Source organism: Carya illinoinensis, chromosome 1 (genome assembly GCF_018687715.1).
Source record: "Carya illinoinensis cultivar Pawnee chromosome 1, C.illinoinensisPawnee_v1, whole genome shotgun sequence".
Lineage (NCBI taxonomy): Eukaryota > Viridiplantae > Streptophyta > Magnoliopsida > Fagales > Juglandaceae > Carya > Carya illinoinensis.
This window is the reverse complement of record NC_056752.1, coordinates 21,251,374-21,264,964: the sequence shown is the minus strand read 5'-3', so window position 1 is coordinate 21,264,964 and position 13,591 is coordinate 21,251,374. Positions and strand designations below refer to the sequence as shown.

At 37.3% G+C, this 13,591-nt stretch overlaps 2 protein-coding genes across 8 annotated transcripts; one reads left to right on the top strand and one right to left on the bottom strand.

Moving 5' to 3' along the window:
• Positions 1 to 1,296: 1,296 nt before the first annotated feature.
• LOC122313226 lies at positions 1,297 to 13,569 on the bottom strand. 7 transcript variants are annotated; one of them, XR_006243336.1, is made up of 6 exons: positions 6,160 to 8,206; positions 4,662 to 4,703; positions 4,082 to 4,423; positions 2,459 to 3,986; positions 2,119 to 2,342; positions 1,297 to 2,005 (listed from the first exon to the last, which is right to left on the bottom strand). XR_006243336.1 is itself a non-coding variant. In XM_043128038.1 (5 exons), exons 3-5 carry the CDS (start codon positions 6,304 to 6,306, stop codon positions 3,378 to 3,380), a joined length of 798 nt encoding a protein of 265 aa, XP_042983972.1. In that variant the 5' UTR covers positions 6,307 to 6,692; positions 12,980 to 13,113; positions 13,430 to 13,569; the 3' UTR covers positions 3,184 to 3,377. The 7 variants fall into 7 exon arrangements, 6 of the variants coding, with proteins under 6 accessions (XP_042983972.1, XP_042983998.1, XP_042983982.1 ...); XM_043128038.1 differs by lacking the exons at positions 1,297 to 2,005; positions 2,119 to 2,342; positions 4,082 to 4,423 and adding exons at positions 12,980 to 13,113; positions 13,430 to 13,569 and having other exon boundaries at positions 3,184 to 3,986; positions 6,160 to 6,692; XM_043128064.1 differs by lacking the exons at positions 1,297 to 2,005; positions 2,119 to 2,342; positions 4,082 to 4,423 and adding exons at positions 12,980 to 13,134; positions 13,430 to 13,560 and having other exon boundaries at positions 3,184 to 3,986; positions 6,160 to 6,692.
• On the top strand, positions 10,639 to 11,724 carry LOC122313252 (putative nuclease HARBI1). The gene is made up of 3 exons (XM_043128085.1): positions 10,639 to 10,779; positions 10,895 to 11,126; positions 11,241 to 11,724. Exons 1-3 carry the CDS (start codon positions 10,675 to 10,677, stop codon positions 11,660 to 11,662), a joined length of 759 nt encoding a protein of 252 aa, XP_042984019.1. The 5' UTR covers positions 10,639 to 10,674; the 3' UTR covers positions 11,663 to 11,724.
• Positions 13,570 to 13,591: the final 22 nt, after the last annotated feature.

Genomic DNA, 13,591 nt, shown 5'->3' with positions numbered 1-13,591 from the left:
AATTGGTTTAAGCCATCATGACACATGCAGTTTGGATCTATGTTGGCTATTTACTGTTTCGTTCAATTTATGTTGTCTGGTTGGTTGGCTGTTCTCATTATGTTCATCATTGTCGGTTTATATGTTGTTTGAAAATTATTCCCTAGTCACATGCCCTTAAGGTTGTGTTGCCACTACCTTGCCGGATTTGTTCTCTTTACTTTTTTTTTTCTAAATAGTCTTCTGCAAGTGGCTTTTCCATTCTATCCCCCCTTTTTTATTTGTGTATTTACTGCTTAGTTTGGTTTTTTTGCAAGAAATATGGGAAGTAGTAGCGGTGTATCCGTAAACAGTTCATATCCAACCAGGGCTGAAGATGACATCATTTTGGGTCGAAGGCCTTTATGTGATTGTGGCCTTCCAGCCAAATTGTGGACCTCCGGCAAGTCCAAAAGTTTTGGTCGACGATTTTTTAATTGTTGATATTATAAGGGTCAAAACCAGTGCACATTTGTTGAATGGGTTAATCTTGCAATGTCACAATCAAAATGTTGTAAGCGCACCTTAGAATTAGTTGAACGAAGAAATGAAAGGATAGTTGATGAACGCGCAAGAATATCATATGCAAAAATTTGAGCACTCAAGAGGAAGTACAAATGCTGCTTGCTTGCATCTTGGGTTTTATTTTTGGCGTTATTAGTTAGTTTCAAAATTCTTAAAATTAACGATAATGTAAATCGTTTAATGCTATATTAATATGGACTGGATATAAAGATTCCAAGTAGTTTAATGCTAGAAAGTCAGTTTTACCTATATTAGTAAAAGGTACATTACTAATGGTCTTGCTGGCACCAAATCCCCCAATTTCTAAAACGCTATATTTTGTATACTCTATTTGTAGCATTTATTTAATAAACAAGACCATTGTTTAATTCGAGTTATGGTTGATTATCAGCTTTGAACATTTATGTTGGCAGTTAAAACATGCCCTTACATGACTCTAATTTTGTTATTCTTTTCAATTCTTTGAATAGACCTTGAGGCAAGTTAACTATCTCCAAATAGTTAACTTTCCTCAATGTAGTACAACCACAATGTTTTAGGAACATTGTTCCTTCCATTTTTACAGCATAATAGCACAAGTGCGTAAAACAAAATAATTTGAGGAACATTGTAAACTAAGTTTTTACAACATAATTAGCACAAGCAATTCTTTAATATTTGCGACAAATCACTCCAAATAGTTAAATATGTCTCGTACATATTTAATTTTGAGGAACATGGTTCCATCCATTTTTACAACATAATAGCACAAGCATATAAAAGATGAGCGCAAATTGTTCCAAATAGTTGTCATCCCATAACTACCTCTGAGGAACAGTGTTCCTAGAAGGTTTACAACATAATAGCACAAGCATACAAAAAATGAGCACAAATTGTTCCAAATAGTTGTCATCCCATGGCTACCTTCGAGGATCCGTGTTCCTCGAAGGTTTACAACATAATAGCACAAGCATACAAAAGAGAATAAGTACTTATCTCTTTGTACGTACTCATTGCCCATTCCTATGTGCCCACATCGGAATGGCAATCTCATCCCTCTGTGCAGTCATAGCTCCGGCTGATTCATGGGACATGTCAACCACTTCAGACGTCTCGCCCGCATCTTCTTCTCCATTAGAACCATCTCCATTTAATTGCATTGTCAATGCATGCTGAATGAACTCATCGTATAGCGTCACCGTTTTAATCAGATTGTGTAGGGTACAACATGAGGTAATGAGCATCCCTTGCCTGGTTGGGCGATAACGAGACATCGCGCTCAATATTTGAAATCGATTCTTCAATAATGCAAAAGTGCGTTTAATAATGTTCCGCAGCGATGAATGACGAAAATTGAAATAATCTCTATAACCTCGAAAATTACGTCCACTAACACGGTCAGACCGATGATACCTCTCTCGTGGATAGGGCGGCATAAACTTCTCAATGCATGGAAACGTGGAGTCCACATGATAATAATATCCTGCACACATTTTGTGGTTAACAACTGTATTAGTATTAAACTTTTTTAAGTATGGTCTGGAAAAATAAATACACTGAAATAACTACTCAACCATATTATTTCATCCCCGTTACCTTGCGGGGGCCATGGAAAGCGATTCCTACCGCGGCTCAAAGCATCCAAGAAAACTCGTGCATCATGGGCTGTTCCCTCCCATCTCGTATATACATACATGAACTTCATATCAAAGTCACATAAGCACAAAACATTTTCTACAATTCGATTATATCGATTTCTATATGCGTTGCTGAGACGAGATAGCTGCAATCATTGTTCCGTCCATCGCACCAAGACATTTCTACAGTGATGTTATCATAAAACTCACCCAATCATTATATATATAAAGCAGTTATTTATAAGAAAAATTCAGGAACTAATGAACGACCTTTTCTAGCAATTTAGGAAAATAATTACCTGAAACCATGGATAGCAGTGGAGGTTTCCAGCAATGTAAGGATGGACGCCTTCCGTGTGTGTTGGTCTAATCACAGTTCTCCCTAGTTGATGTAGGGCTCGTATAACTGTCTTTACATGTCGATTGATAGTTTCACTTGAATGCTGGAATCGATCCCCAACGATTCGTTGACCTTGTGCATGCCCAACAACAAGGCAAAAGATGCCTACCGATTCCTGCACTGAAGTCCGCTTTGTAGGATTCATAATTAACGCGTGTTGTAACAGGTTGCATACATGACGAAAAGCAGGAACTTACATTCGAAACATGTCACGACAATTACGAGGATTGTCATTCAGTATTCCATGAATATATTGTTCTCCTCGTAAACCAATATTATGTTGAGAAATTGCTGGCCAACCTCTTGGAAATCGAGCTGCCAACCACATCATATAAATTAGCTGACAATCCTGAATCTCCGCTTCATCGCCAGAACCATTTAATGTCACCATCATATCATCTAGGTCACTATTATGTGACCTACCTGAAGAGATTGATGTGCCAAGCTCGCTGGTCGTCTCTATTGATAATGCTTCGTCCGAACTATTATCATCGTCCATTTTGAATATAAGAACATGTTTGAAGTTAAAAAAAATGTTATAAAATAATAGCACAATTCGCATGTGATGTTTATCAAAATAAACAATCGATTGAATTATAAGTTAAATTGCCGTGAAAATTTAAATAGTCAAAATAGAGAACCATCTATGTTAGAAGGAAAATCCAAATTGCTGTTACAACATGTCTCATACAATAATGCATATCATGAAAACTAAAATAATAAGAGGTGTCTGAGGAAAATTGGCTATCCGCCTCAACTGAACGTCATAACTTCGAAAACATAGAGGTGTCAGAGAAATTCTTTCAATGCTTGGTCGATCACTTCAAACTCCAAGCCCACTTACTTCTACGATCCTCCGAGATAGACACAAACGACCTTTGAACTTTTGTCAGCAACAATCGGTCGAAGGCCTTGTTAAATTGCTCAGTAGACAGGGGAGGTTGTACCTCTTCCAACAACTTCATGCAATGCATTTGGAGATCAAACGCTCCATCAAACTCCATGCTATGCTCTCCTTTACTGCGCTTCCTAGATCTACTAGACTCCATCACCTCCGTCACAGCCTCCCGCCTAACTTCCGCACTACGGCGAATCTCCTCAAGTGTATCAGTCATTTGTTTCTGAAGGCCCTCGTCCATCGTGGGACCTCCCCTTTGGCGTCTACGAGATCCACTAGCATATGAGGTGGAAAATGGTGTTGCTGACTGTCTTGGAGTAACCGACGATGGACCTCCGCCATCATCGATTACTGGCTGGCCTCGATTTCGCATCTCCTCATCAAGCAACCGCTCATCGTCAGAGTCTGGGGGAGGATCAGTTGAAGCACAATGCATTGTCCCAGTTGCAACTGCACAACCGAAGATTGCACATAGCTCTTCATACCTTGGGCATCCCCAAGTCTTGAAATTCTTCCATGATGATCTCACCTAAAAATAAAAGGCAAAAAACAATTGGTCATGATGTTAGAAATAATTGAAATAATAATTGGAAAATATTATTTACAAATTTTCCAAACACATACTCGAAGGGCCCTCGCCCAATGTTCCTCACTAGCAATTGGGGCCTTCCTCTCTTAATCTCAGCCCAAACTGGTTTGTTTCATAAGATCGGTAAATTCTCGTTGTTTGCGTTTTAGACGTGCTATCTTTCCCTTAACTTGCTCAGAATTGAATTTCTTGTGGGACATAATTGCAGATAGTTGGCTCGCAAGCCTTACATTATCAGCATTTGTGATCCTCCCTCCTCTCAATCTATCCATGACGGTGTCCTCATACAACATGTATACTAGTCGGTCCTCGAACCCTTCATTCCATATCTCTCGATCGCGGGTGGAATCCATCGTATCATTGTCCATAAATGCTCTCTTTATGGACAAATTATACAGATGATTGAACATGCATAGCATTTGTGACCATACGATGACATTATAATTATTGAAAAAAATGCAATAATGACAAATAACAATGACATTATTAATTAATGAAATAATAGCACAATATTAATGATTGTTGACATCCCAAGAGACTATAATGTTGGAATGTGCATTACTATGGCCTACGTACTGAAAATTATTGCATTATCGGGTCATAAGAATATCATACCTGTACAGATGTGGGTCTGCTTCCTGAGCGTAAGAAGTAACGCTGAATTTTGCAAATAATTTCCGTTAGTCCCATGCAATTGGGAGACATAAAATTTTTTGAAAGTGTGCTTGCAAAAAAAGTATAATATATGGATGTGAAAAAAATGTATAACAAAATCCGATAAATTCAGTTCGATGAGTGTGTAGCCTCTTGACCCTCAATACATGTATAAAATGTTTGTATAGCCTTTATGATGTATGTTTGTTAGCATATAAAAAGTAGCATTTTCATACCGTATTTTAACCCTATTGTATGATGGTATTTTTATTTATTTATATGCAGGATTGCTCGTGCTGTACGCGTATATGGTTGAGAAGTTTGCACTGACTTCACCTGAGATTTTGACCATACAAGGATTCAGTAGACTTTTGGTACTGGTTGCCATTTAGCTCCGAAGTTTCCAAATATTTTCCATTTTTTTTTAATTGTACAATTTTATCTCTCAATTTGTCATTTTTTGGTTCATTCTGTCTCTCCTTTTGTTCTCGTGATATATTCAAGATTCTATTTGCACATATTCAAGTATCAGATTTCATTGTGTTACCAACTTCAAGCAACATTTTCCCTGATTAATTGCTTTGAATTAAGTTCTCTATTTACCCTTTTGCCTAACTAGTGTAATTATATTTTGGTCCTAACTCTCCTTCACTTTGGATTTGATTTTTTCTGGTCTTCTTATATACCTATAGCTAGCTGCCATCCTCACAGATACTGGAAATCTTACCCACCCTCACTGTACCTCAAAAGACAAGTACATGGTTCATGTCTATTACTCCACGGTGCTGGTCACTTGCATCCAGGCCTCTACTACATATGTATGTTCACTGTCCCCTAATAATCTCAATGGACTTATTTGTAGATTTTTCTCATTACATATTCTACAACTTATCTAAGAAACTACATATATCATTTGCAGTGAAATACAAAATGTATGATGTGTCTGATCTCAAAACAGTCGACATCTTGCGGAAGGATTTCAAAAAGTGGAGAAGAGTGGGGTCGGTCCGGACTTGTGTAAACCCTTGTTTTTACCACCTAATATGTTACCAAGTTATTTTTTTTATGTTGCCACAGTTTTGAAAATATTTCAACTTCTAACCTCAATTATCTACGACAATAACTTCTTCAGTTTTAAAGGTGACACCCAGATTGATCAGATCACACCTATTCACCAATTTAATATAAGAATAGAAAAATAGAAGCTATACAAATTTTTGTATGCATGTATTGAGGGTAAACGGAAATTAGGAATTTCCAAACCGCCATAAATTCCAACACCAAAGACAAACAATCAGTAAAGTTACTGGAAGGTTGATTTTTCTATCTAACTCAATCAATAATTCCCTCCGAAGGCAATTCGCATCATTCAAACATGTGGAAATCTCAAACAATGCCAACCAACTCAACGTAATATTTCTGGTAGTTGAAATATTATTATGGTCAGAGAAGTGCTTACCAGGTATGACCGCGTCCTGGGAGCCGTGGTGGTTGCTGTACGACGGCAACGCCGTAGCTTTGGAGAAATTTTACATTCGCTGTGAGGCTTATGGTGTTTTAAAGGGTGGGTTTTGAACGGGTTGCGCAGTTTCCCTTTATAGACCATTTTGAAACCAACCGTCCACTCCCAAGCTCAGTGGAGATATTCGTCGACTATTGCAATGAAAGGAAAGCAGAGATTGACTGAAGGGACAATCGGTATTCTGAGGTTAGGAAGCAGGGCAGGGAGTGTAGATAGGTTGGGGGCAGAGATTCGCCTGCCAATGTCCTCTATATCAGATACAGAGATTCACACCGACTCAAACATCAATCTCGGGTACAGGGGGAAACGGGCGTGAGATTCTCTGTTTCTGTTGTTGTTTTTCGGCCAAACAGAAGGTTGGCACCGGACGCATCCCCGTTTCGCACATTACCGTTGTATTCGTAGCTTCCGTTCCGAAGAGGCCGGCGATATTTTATTCGGTTGGTTCAGCTGCGCTGCCTCTATACATTCTGCAGAGAAGACATCCCCCTGTGAGGCTGATGAAGACGAGAGATGAGATTGGTTGATACGGGATCTCAGATTTCGGGTGGGGGTTTGGGGCGTCTGCTGTTTGAAGAAAGCTGTGGGAAATTTCGTTGTGCAAACATGGGGAAAGAGAAAGGCTGATAGGCATTACTGATTCCACTCAATAGCCGGTCATTTCAATAAACAGTGTTCAAACATTTTACATCCGGATATCTCGTCCCAGTTACGACATTTAAAAGCAGTTTGGTAAAAAGAACTCATCTCAGTTTTGAATTTGTTTGAGAATTTCGTATCTTGTCTTGGGGGCCAAACCTGCCCTTAAGATGTATTATCACAGTTATAATCTAAGATGGCTAGTTAAAATGCATGAACTTGTTACTCGCTGCTACATGAAGGCCCATAAGTTTAGAGTAAGGTGGGTACATTGGCAGCACCAACCCTTCTGGACCAAGTCTCCATTGGTCGCTAGATCATGCTTCAAAGTGAAATTAATATCCAAATGAGAGTACAAAATCATGGCTACTAAAACCACACTTACTTTTTTTATTCACAAACTTCCACAAGCCCCAACATTATACCAGGAAAACAAAAAGGATTTTCAGAGATTGACTCGGGATATTTAATACAAGTAACCAAAATGTCAAAGTTTAGGCCAAGCCGTTCCAAGCGGTGAAGTGAGACTTGTTCTCTATTGAATGGTGCAGAGTCTTAACAATGGTGACTTGTAAATGGTAGTGGGAGTAGTAAATGGTGCAGAGTCTTAATTGTTCCCTAATATTTTTATAAGTATCTTAACAATTCTCTATTAAAAGGTGCTAGTAGTAAATTGTCGAGCTGGAAACCTCAAACCAATAGAAACTATTTAACAATCTATTGTCATTGTTACATAATCAAGCAATAAAACTATATCTTAAATATCAAATGATAATGTACCACCAAAACCAAGATCTTCTGAAATTTCTTTCTAAGAAAAATATGAAAATGGAACAAAACAAAGCCCAAAGTTTTTTCTTTAAAAAAAATGAGAAAAGAATAGAACCTGAAGGAAGAGCCACCAGACCTTCTAAGGCTGCGTTTGGATAGTCAACTGAGTTGAGTTGAGTTATTTTTTAATAGTGTTGAGTTGAGATGGTTGAATGAGTTTGGTGGGGTCCACTTAAGATGAGTTAAGCATGTTTGGATATTAAGATGAGTTTAAATATTTATGAAAAACTTGAAAAAATAATGAGCCCCACTATTATTTTATATTGTATTATCTGACAGGTTGACCGACGGAACCACTGCATCATCCGAATGCACTCCTGAGTTTTTGTTTTGTTTTTTTATGAATAAACAGCCACTTTAGATTACTACCAGTCACACCTAAAAAGTCATCATGCAGTCACATCAACTTCCAGTGTTTTCTACTTTTCACTATTTCTTTAATATTTTTTATCCATTCCATTTCATTTGTTTTTTCATATTATTATTTTATTATTTTTCATACTTTTACTTAATAAAATATATTATTTCTTATTTATATTTTGGGTTAAATGAGTAACACCAAGGACCATTATCTTTTTTAATTTTTATTTACAAATGTAAAATATAATTAGTTTTTTAAAAATTATTTAAAAATAACAAAATTAATAAATAATATCACTTTTTTATTTAAATGTGTAAATGCATTTAAAAACTGATTTTACACTACATTTTGTTTGTAGATTTTTTTAACAGAAATTATAAAAAAAAAAAATTGCAACGCCATGCTAGCAATTAGGTGTTTCCTTGTTGCCCAGTAGCATGCATCCACATAGCCTGTGCAATAGCATCTCTACTTGTAGCCATTGACTATGCCGATGCAGTCGACATGTCAGGAACATGAAATTGTTCATTACTGTCCAGATCCATACTCATTTCTGGATGATCATCGAGATTGTTAAATGCCAGAAATGTTTGATCATTAGGCGTAACGGTCCGAATGAAGTTATGTATCGCACAATGTGCGATAATAATATAACGTTGCCGAGTTGGACGGTATTCAAGCATGTTTTTTAAAAGTCGGAAATGCCTCTTCAAAATACCAAAAGTTCGTTCAATGACATTCCGAATGGATGAATGCTGATAATTAAATAGATATTTATATCCTTGGAATGTACGATTTCCATGACGTTCAGATCTGTGGTATCTCACCCTTGGATATGGTGGCATATATCCCTCTGTGCAAGGGAATGCAGAATCTACCAAATAATAACCTAAGATTTCAGTAGAACAGTAATCTTTTTATAATTATGGTATAGAAAATTACTGACTACTCGTTAGGTACAAATTAAATAATGTGTAGAAATTATCGTCTTGAGGCCATGGAAAATTGTTCTCTGGACGCCTTAACGCATCAATAAAAATGCGAGCATCATGGGCTGTACCCTCCAACCCGACGTATACGAATGTGAATTTCATATTGAAATCACATACACACAAGACATTCTGGGCAAGTCGCTGATACCGATTTACATATGCATTAGTTATAGAACTCAGCATAGCTGCGTCAATCATGACCCCATCCATTACACCATGACATTTCTACAGATTTTATTTTAAATTTTCATAAAGTTAGGTCCGATCTGAGTGGAAAAAGTTCAAGAACAGTGGTTGTGGCAACTACGATGTCTTCTGCACGATTTTTGGTCAGGCGGTCGCAACAGGGGTGTTGCATTTTGCCTCAACGCAAGAACCCCCCTCTAGAGAAGAGGAGCAACATTTGGAGGATGAATTGAGGGCCCGGGGTCCTGTGTTTGGCACTGGCACTGGATTAGACTCGACTATTAATCTGGATGCCATCGAGATCACTCCCGAAACGCAAGGAGAGGCAAGGCAGCGAATGAATCCTCGACGACGACGTAGGGACGCAGCCGGGCCATCAATCTCATCAGATTTGGCTGATGCCTTGAAAACAATTGCCGCTAGTTCTAAAGCGCGGGCAGAGTTGGATGCAAAGATGTTTGACATATGCAGTTCAAAGCGCAGTAGAGGCGAGGGTTCAAATACTGGGTCTGATGCAGGTTATAACAGTGTTGCACAATGTATGCAGTTTTTGTATGATATCACCCCTCCCTTACCTTTGGACATCCAGCTTGCTGTAGCAAAAACTTTTTTGGATTCTAATATGATCAATGTCTTCCAGGCCATGACTCCAGAGCTAAAATTGCACTGGGTGTGGTCACTACACTAACCACGCATATTGGGCTTGCTTTGAATTTATAGAATTATCTGATACTTTCTTTTACTTATATTTTATCTAGAACTTTATTAGTTATATGTTGATTTCTAACAATCGTATTTCGTGTGGGCTAATTTGTATTCGAACATTAGCGTTTCAATTTTTTTAAAGTACTTGATAAGTTCATACAAAATGAGTTCCTTTTATTCATAGTATTACAAATACTGATAATTTTTAAATATTTGCGTACCACATTTTTAAAAGTACAGCATGGACAATAATAGTTGGTGGAATGATGAGATAAACACCGAGGAGAAAGAGGCAAGTGAGGAGGGCTCTAGTAGTAATGTGTCAAATACATTTGACGAAGATAGATGGGCAGAATGGAACGCATGGAGAAGATGTAACGATGGTACGTCAGAAGAGGTGACCCTTCTGAACATGATGATGGAGGAGCAGCAATCCCGTGCCCAACGTCGTATGCCTAGGCCACAACATAATATTGGCTTGCGTGGAAGGGAGTATATAATGGCAGTCTTAAATAGACATCCTGATAACTGTTATGAGATGTTTCGAATGGAGGTGTATGCATTCCGAGTCTTATGCAATCAGTTACGTAGAGATGTGGCCTTGCGTGATTCGACTCGAGAGGTTACTGTTGAAGAAGCCTTAGGAATGTTTTGCTACACCGTCGGACATGGTGTGGTTCAACGAAATTCATCTATTTCAACATTCGGTTGAAACTGACTCGACATGTGTACGCAATAATGCGTGCATTATGTCGCCTTGCGCGCCATGTGATTAAACCAAGTCAGACGACATGGGTGATGCCTTATATTGAAGGAAATCCTAGATATTATCTATGGTTCGAGGTAAATTTTTCTTATATTATCTATTTTCGTAGATTAAAACGCACTCTACAAATGTAAAAATGTTTGCTATACAAACGATTTGAGAATTTATGAAAATTTAAAATAAAATCTGTAGAAATGTCATGGTGCAATGGATGGGGTCATGATTGACGCAGCTGTGCTGAGTTCTGTAACTAATGCATATGTAAATCGATATCAGCGACTTGCCCAGAATGTCTTGTGTGTATGCGATTTCAATATGAAATTCACATTCGTATACGTCGGGTGGGAGGGTACAGCCCATGATGCTCGCGTTTTTATTGATGCGTTAAGGCGTCCGGAGAACAATTTTCCATGGCTTCAAGACGGTAATTTCTACACATTATTTAATTTGTACCTAACGAGTAGTCAGTAATTTTCTATACCATAATTATAAAAAGATTACTGTTCTACTGAAATCTTAGGTTATTATTATTTAGTAGATTCTGCATTCCCTTGCACAGAGGGATATATGCCACCATATCCAAGGGTGAGATACCACAGATCTGAACGTCATGGAAATCGTACATTCCAAGGATATAAAGATCTATTTAATTATCGGCATTCATCCATTCGGAATGTCATTGAACGAACTTTTGGTATTTTGAAGAGGAATTTCCGACTTTTAAAAAACATGCTTGAATACCGTCCAACTCGGCAACGTTATATTATTATCACATGTTGTGCGATACATAACTTCATTCAGACCGTTACGCCTAATGATCAAACATTTCTGACATTTAACAATCCCGATGATCATCCAGAAATGAGTATGGATCAGGACAGTAATGAGCAATTTCATGTTCCTGACATGTCGACTGCATCGGCACAGTCAATGGCTGCAAGTAGAGATGCTGTTGCATAGGCGATGTGGATGCATGCTACTGGGCAACAAAGAAACACCTAATTGCTAGCATGGCGTTGCAATCTTTTTTTTTTTATAATTTCTGTTGAAAAAATCTACAAACAAAATGTAGTGTAAAATCAGTTTTTAAATGCATTTACACATTTAAATAAAAAAGTGATATTATTTATTAATTTTGTTATTTTTAAATAATTTTTAAAAAACTAATTATATTTTACATTTGTAAATAAAAATTAAAAAAGATAATGGTCCTTGGTGTTACTCATTTAACCCAAAATATAAATAAGAAATAATATATTTTATTAAGTAAAAGTATGAAAAATAGTAAAATAATAATATGAAAAGACAAATGAAATGGAATGGATAAAAAATATTAAAGAAATAGTGAAAAGTAGAAAACACTGGAAGTCAATGTGACTGCATGATGACTTTTTAGGTGTGACTGGTAGTAATCCAAAGTGGTTGTTTATTCATGAAAAAAACAAAACAAAAACTCAGGAGTGCATTCGGATGATGCAATGGTTCCGTCGGTCAACCTGTCAGATAATACAATATAAAATAATAGTGGGGCTCATTTTTTCAAGTTTTTCATAAATATCTAAACTCATCTTAACATCCAAACATGCTTAACTCATCTTAAGTGGACCCCACCAAACTTATTCAACCATCTCAACTCAACACTTAAAAAATAACTCAACTTAACTCAACTCAACTCAACTCAATTGACTATCCAAACGCAGCCTTAAGAATTGTTAATAATAATATTGAAATCCCCACCTACAGGCTACAATCAAAGGGAAACCCTGAATTTGCATACCGCCCAATTCTGACCACAAAACTCTTTTCACTCAATGTAGCAACCAGAAGCATTACTATTAACAAAACAAAGGAAATCTATGGACCATGAAACTTCCTGTTAAGTGTTACACATTGAGAGTTTAACATGATTGAATCAAAATCGACATCCTTATTCGAAATCTGTTAATTTTTTTTCCTTTGCGGCTCCTCATTTAAAAGAAAAAAGAAAGAAAATCAAACTAATTCCCAATTTTTGCAGCTTTGAAATGAATCAAAAGCTTTTAACAAAGCTAATATTTTTGGCTTGTAGAAAAAGAATACCAGAATCTCCTAAGCTAACAAGCAGAACTTAAATTGTCAAGAGTTTTCTCATTCCAATGAAAAATCTAGGTGCTTATTAGACAACTCATTTGTGCTTATTAAGTCACAAAAGATCGATGATCGATCATATCGCACCGATCAAATGGTGCGAACCAAAAAAACAGGCCCTTTCAAAAGCTTAATCCCATTTCTTCATACCAAAAATATAGACTTGGCTTCTCATCTATCACTGTCTGAGCAGACCTGCATGACACCAACACCACAACCTACAGGCCCTTCCAACCAACACCCTCCAACCCTTCTCAGTATGATAAAAATACCTGGACCACCCTCTGACAAAAACCAGCAATACCCTATTGATTAACTTAGTGAGAAACAAGTTCATGCAAATACATCTTAACAAAGCTTCTAGCAGACCACACATCATTTAAAATTCTAAAAATATTTTCTGAATTAAGTAGAGAACAGTTATGTACTTCCCAAGCAGAGTTCACTCAAATGCCCTTTTGCTTATCTTTGCACAAATAATGTTTCAAATGCACACATAAAGTTCAATCCAGATGCTAAAAATAATAAAGCCGAAATATCACACTCAAAAATGGACTTCGGTCTTAGATTCACACAAATGGGAAAATCTGTTGCGCTTACCCGGAAGGAGCGCATCTTTGGACCCATGGCCGATCTGTTGAGTGCACGGCTTCGGTGATCCAACTTCAAGATGGCGGTTCGGCGCATGCAGGGAGTCGGGGGGGTGCCTATTCTGGCCTTGTGGATGGTGGATTTATAATGTATTGATAATAATACTATTAT

Bases quoted from the DNA above. Each gene is read 5' to 3' on its own strand.
- LOC122313226 (XM_043128038.1), bottom strand. From the start codon at position 6,306: ATGGTCTATAAAGGGAAACTGCGCAACCCGTTCAAAACCCACCCTTTA. The intron at 4,704-6,159 runs GTAAGCACTTCT...TGCAAAATTCAG, and splicing joins CCAGGACGCGGTCATACCTG to CGTTACTTCTTACGCTCAGG. The intron at 3,987-4,661 runs GTATGATATTCT...TTTTATTTTTAG, and splicing joins GCAGACCCACATCTGTACAG to GTGAGATCATCATGGAAGAA.
- LOC122313252 (XM_043128085.1), top strand. From the start codon at position 10,675: ATGCGTGCATTATGTCGCCTTGCGCGCCATGTGATTAAACCAAGTCAG. The intron at 10,780-10,894 runs GTAAATTTTTCT...TAAAATCTGTAG, and splicing joins GATATTATCTATGGTTCGAG to AAATGTCATGGTGCAATGGA. The intron at 11,127-11,240 runs GTAATTTCTACA...ATTATTTAGTAG, and splicing joins TTTTCCATGGCTTCAAGACG to ATTCTGCATTCCCTTGCACA.